This window comes from Parambassis ranga, chromosome 8 (assembly GCF_900634625.1).
Source record: "Parambassis ranga chromosome 8, fParRan2.1, whole genome shotgun sequence".
In the NCBI taxonomy this organism is placed as follows: Eukaryota; Metazoa; Chordata; class Actinopteri; family Ambassidae; genus Parambassis; species Parambassis ranga.
The window spans coordinates 7,058,512-7,063,851 of record NC_041029.1 but is presented as its reverse complement, the minus strand read 5'-3'; the positions used below and the strand labels follow the sequence as shown (position 1 = coordinate 7,063,851).

Genomic DNA, 5,340 nt, shown 5'->3' with positions numbered 1-5,340 from the left:
CTTCTTACAATCCGGATGATGTCAGATTATTTAACTGGATTGGCTGTTATTACTTGCATATGTGTGGCTAACAGGGCGCTACTGTACAGTCATCATCTCATACAATGGACATTTTATATAATCCCATCACACAGTGTTATCAGTCATTGTAACAAGGTTTCCACACTGGGCTGGCAGGTTTTTTTTTTTACAAAAGGTTGCATTTTTTCTTTATCTCTGTTACCAGAGTAACATGTCCTACCAGACACACTGGCTTTATGACTACAAGTCACTAATGTAAACTGGGTGTTTTCTCCTTATCTTACCACAGCGCATGACAATAGATAGTTTCTCTCCTGCAGCAGGTCACAGAGGTCCCTACAAGCCCAAATGTACAGGAATGATATCGCCTATCAGATGTTATGACAACAAAACCAAGGTGTACAGGACAGTTCATGAGCATCAAGATGACGACAGCTATGCTGCATACAGTTTATGTTAGAAAGTGCTGGCTATCAGGGCTGCATCCTTTAAAGGACCGGGTCTTTGGAGGGACCAAGGCAGTGGCATCCCTGACACCACCTGTGGCATCCTTACCCTGGCAGCTGTGATGCAGTATAGTCTTCCAATGCAGCCTTTGAGCAGTTCAATCCCTGAACTGATACACAGCGAGTGTCTGTCCCTGTGAACTCTCCCTGTGTAGCTTGGAGCACCTGCAGGGCAGCATCTGCCCCTCTTCGGTCGCCTGCAGCAGCTTTGACCTTTGACCCTCTTGCTCATGTCTGTGGCAGTAGATTATTGATGCCTGAGTGCAGCTTGGACCTGATATCACATAACAACACACTCACTGTCATCACAATCACAATAAAAGTCCAACTTCAGTCTGATTGTGTGTTCACCGGTGATGGAAAGTAACTAAGTATTTGTACCTCTTTACTGTACTTAAGTATTTGTTTTATGTTTTTATACTTTATTTAAAAAATAATAGTGCATACTTTATACTTTTACTACATGTTGCAGCTGTTATCTGTACTTTTTACTCCACTACATTTCTGCAGTGTTTGTAGTTCCTTGTTCCATGTGATGAACACAGTGCTGGACTGATGTGAGGTCAGACTCTGCATGGAGCTGGTGTCACGCTGCCAGCTGTGTTTCTATAATGAGCCTCAGTCATGATGCCGGTGCTCTGGCTCAGTTATAACTAGTTAGCTGCTGTCTGCTAACACAGGTCCATCCATTAATGTCTGATTAACATGAATCATAACATGAATCTACAGCAGGAACACTGACACAGTAAAAATGCTGAATGCCTGTTTTTTTATTAGCAGCCTCTCTGTTCACTTGATGCCCACAGCCTGCCTCATGACACACAGACCTGTCCATAGCTGCTTCTGGACTGAACATGTAGATTAACTACACATTGTCAGTTTTCATTTTAAGATGATTTCTTTAATTATTTTAACCTGTTCAGATATCATTTGCAGTGGAAATCAATAATATATATTCAAGTGATTTTTAGTACTTACTTTTAATACTTTAAGTACATTTAAAAGTAAGTACTTAAGACTTTTACTTAGGTAGGATTGTTGTGTAGCACTTCTTCTTTCACTACTTTTAAGTACCAAGCTTCAGTTATAATAATTGCAATAATTGTGGCTTTATATGCTGGAATTAACTTTCACCTGTAGCTGGTGACAGTCACGCCCACATTGATTCCACAGAAGTTTGTGGACATTTACAGAAGCTTTCTCTGAAGCTGAACTTAGGCGTTTCATCCTAATTATTGTGTAAAGGTCGCAGAGCCTGGAGGCCGCGGAGACATTATGGCAGAGAGGAAAAACCACTCATCACTCTCACGGGGGTTACATTTTTGTGTTTTCTCCGCCACGCCCTGCTCAGGCCTCCTCACCTCGGCGCATACCTCAGCCTCACCTCCTGAGTGATTGACAGCAGTCAGACCGCGGAGGAGGTTTAAATAGGAGCAGAGTCCTTCAGCTCCTCACTCTCCTCTGTGTGTCTCCAGTCACAGCAGAAGCATCGCCATGGCTCTCATCTCTCGCTCTTCATCCCGCTCCGTGAGGAGCTCCATGGGCAGCTCCAGCGGCTCCATGATCAGCATGGGTGGCGGCGGACGGCTCTCATCCATGAGGGCCGGCAGCGTGTACGGAGGTGCAGGAGGCTCCGGTGTCCGCATCTCCTCCTCCTCCGCCATGGGTGGAGGCCTCGGTAGTGGCTACTCCTCCTCCGCCAGCTACAGCTTGTCCGGGATGGACGACAGCCTGATCGGCAACGAGAAGTTCACCATGCAGAACCTGAACGACCGTCTGGCCACCTACCTGGCCAAGGTGCGTTCCCTGGAGAAGGCCAACGCCGAGCTGGAGCTGAAGATCAGGCAGTTCATGGAGAGCAAGGTCGGCCCCACCACCAGGGACTACAGCGCCTTCTTCGTCACCATCAGCGACATCACTGCAAAGGTAAACCCCACCCTCCTCATCCTCCATCCTGCAGGTGCAGGTTCATGTTTCTATTGATCATCTCAGAGGAAAAGCTGGTTTGCACAGAGATCTTAAATAACAAACAGAAAGCTAAGGGAAAGTGAAGTTGAGCTCTATTGAATAAAATGTAACACATGATGCACATGTGTCCAAAAATATTCACTTTATAATGATTAAGAGCAAAATAATAACAATTAGTAACAAATATTTACAGTTATTTAAAATACTTGAACCTTCTTCCGCTTCTTTGATCTGTGTGATCTGAATTACAACTTAGTGACATTAAATTAAGAAACCTTTATTAGTCCCACAATGGGGAAATTGCTTAAGGCAGCCCAGCAAAGAGCGCCATACACTGGAGTACACTGGAGGCTATGTGGGTAAAGTGCCCTTGCCCAAGGACACACAACAGTGACTAGGGAGGAGTTGGGGTCGAACCACCAACCAAGCCACTGCTGCTCACAAATTAAATATTGTCATGGTATAAAATCAATAAATACAATCACTAAATTCAAATTCAGATCACTGCAGCTGGATTAGAATCTGCTGTGTTAAATAAAGTGACAGTATCAGAACACACAGCACAGCTGAGCTGAGCTTTGTGATGTAATAATAATAATAATAATGGATGATCTGCTTTCTGTCTCCAGATCCAGGGTGCTGTGAGGGCAAACGGAGCCATCCACCTCAGCATCGACAACGCCAGGCTGGCTGCTGACGACTTCAGGACAAAGTGAGTAATTGTAGTAGTAGTAGGAGGAGGAGGAGGAGTTACAGTGGCAGGGTTACTTTTATAACCACAGCACAGTTAATGTAACAAGGTGGTTTAGATGATACAGATCTGGTCTGATTGGATCAGGGCAGGAGTCAGTGAATCCACAACAACATAAGAACACAGATTCAGACTGATAAATAAACTGATTGGCAGGCTGCTGCAGGTGAGGTTAAAAGGCATATTGATCAGTCATGTTTGGTCATGTCTCTTTGTAACCAAGCTTTAAGGGTGCCGAGGATCATAATGCTGACAGGCTTCATGTCACTTTAAAGAATTGTGGGTTGCACTACAGCATTGTAACTATACTGTCTCATGTTATCATGTTTGGAGCTTTCTGTTTATATTTTGCAATAAAATACAGCAGCTCTGACAGACCCATCTCACCTGCAGGTATGAGAATGAGCTGGCCATGCGTCAGTCTGTGGAGGCCGACATCGCCGGGCTCAAGAGAGTCCTGGACGAGCTGACGCTGGCCAAGGCCGACCTGGAGATGCAGATCGAGGGCCTGAGGGAGGAGCTGATCTTCCTCAAGAAGAACCACGAGGAGGTCAGCAGCACCGGGCCCTGATACACCACACACTCACATCACTCGTATATATATGAATCAATGTAGAATAGAATTATAATATGGAGCAGCTCTTTGTATGGAGTCATGCTACATTCGTGTCTGATTTTGTTTGTTTGCAGGAGCTGCTGGCCATGCGCACTCAGATGTCCGGTCAGGTCCATGTAGAGGTTGATGCCGCTCCTGGAGAAGATCTCAACAAAATTATGGCTGAGATCAGAGAGCACTACGAGGCCGTCACCGCCAAGAACCAGAGAGACCTGGAGAGCTGGTTCCAGACCAAGGTGCTGCAGGAGCATCACTTCCTGTCAGCACAGAGTGTTGCCCCTGTGTTGTGTTTACATGTGCACTGAACAAGTGTGTGCTTCCTCTGCAGACAGAGGCTCTGAATAAAGAAGTCCTCACCCAGACCACCACGCTACAGACGTCCAGGTCAGAGGTCACAGAGGTCAAACGTTCGCTGCAGGCCCTTCAGATCGAGCTGCAGTCCATTTTGAGCATGGTGAGCAGGACCTGATTGTCTGTCTCTTCTGATAAGTTAAATCCCAACAACAAAACTAGGATTTGTCTTATTAACACTGTGCTTTAAGGTGGAATGTGTAATATCTTTATAATATAATCCATAGAAAGTTTGCTGATCATCAACTTACTGTACATTCAAGTCATGAAATGATTGTTCTTTTTATATTCTTTGTTAAAGTCCATGCTGCAGTTACAGTTCAAACTAATTTGAATGGTTGAATTTGCAGAAAGCGTCACTGGAGGCGACTCTGGCAGAGACACAGAGCCGGTACTCCATGCAGCTCTCTGGTTACCAGATGCAGGTGAGACACAGCACGCAACTGAGTTACCTGACGACTGCTGTCACTGTTTTCTCTGCCTCACCTGAATGTGAATCTTTTTTTATGCGGCATTCAGGTGACATCACTGGAGGAGCAGCTGGTGCAGCTCAGAGCCGACCTGGAGCGTCAGGGTCACGAGTACAGGATGCTCCTGGATATCAAGACCAGACTGGAGATGGAAATCGCAGAGTACAGGAGGCTGCTGGACGGAGACACCACAACCAGGTGAGACTCCACTGCAGATTTGAATCATGATGCTGAAGCATGAAGACAACAATGTCATGCACAAACTCAACTGTTCTGTTTTCTCATTGGTCCACAGTGTCAGCACCTCCTCCTCCAAAACCACTACCAAACGTGTGGTGACGGTGGTTGAGGAGGTCGTTGACGGTAAGGTGGTATCCTCCTCCTCCTCCACCACCTCCGCCTCTGCTGTCCTGACCCGCTGAGCTGTCGACGACAACACCCAATCAGCATCGTTGTTTCCTCTGTGATTACTGGTGAAAATCTAATGCAACAATAAAAAGAGAGTCCACATAAACTGTCTGTTGTCTGCCTGTCTGCCTTCATAATAAATGTGATTTAAACACATTTATTTACACACACCTCAACACTAAGAACTGCAACTTAGAATATATGGTAACAAGTTAAGAAGTAGACATTCAATTAAAGAATTGGTTCTAA

The 5,340-nt window shown here is 45.4% G+C and overlaps 1 protein-coding gene across 1 annotated transcript; it reads left to right on the top strand.

Annotated features, from left to right (window-relative positions):
- Positions 1-1,973: 1,973 nt before the first annotated feature.
- Positions 1,974-4,885, top strand: LOC114440085 (keratin, type I cytoskeletal 13-like). Its single transcript, XM_028412359.1, has 7 exons — positions 1,974-2,453; positions 3,125-3,207; positions 3,640-3,796; positions 3,937-4,098; positions 4,191-4,316; positions 4,564-4,638; positions 4,733-4,885. Exons 1-7 carry the CDS (start codon positions 2,022-2,024, stop codon positions 4,883-4,885), a joined length of 1,188 nt encoding a protein of 395 aa, XP_028268160.1. The 5' UTR covers positions 1,974-2,021.
- The last annotated feature ends 455 nt before the right edge of the window (positions 4,886-5,340 follow it).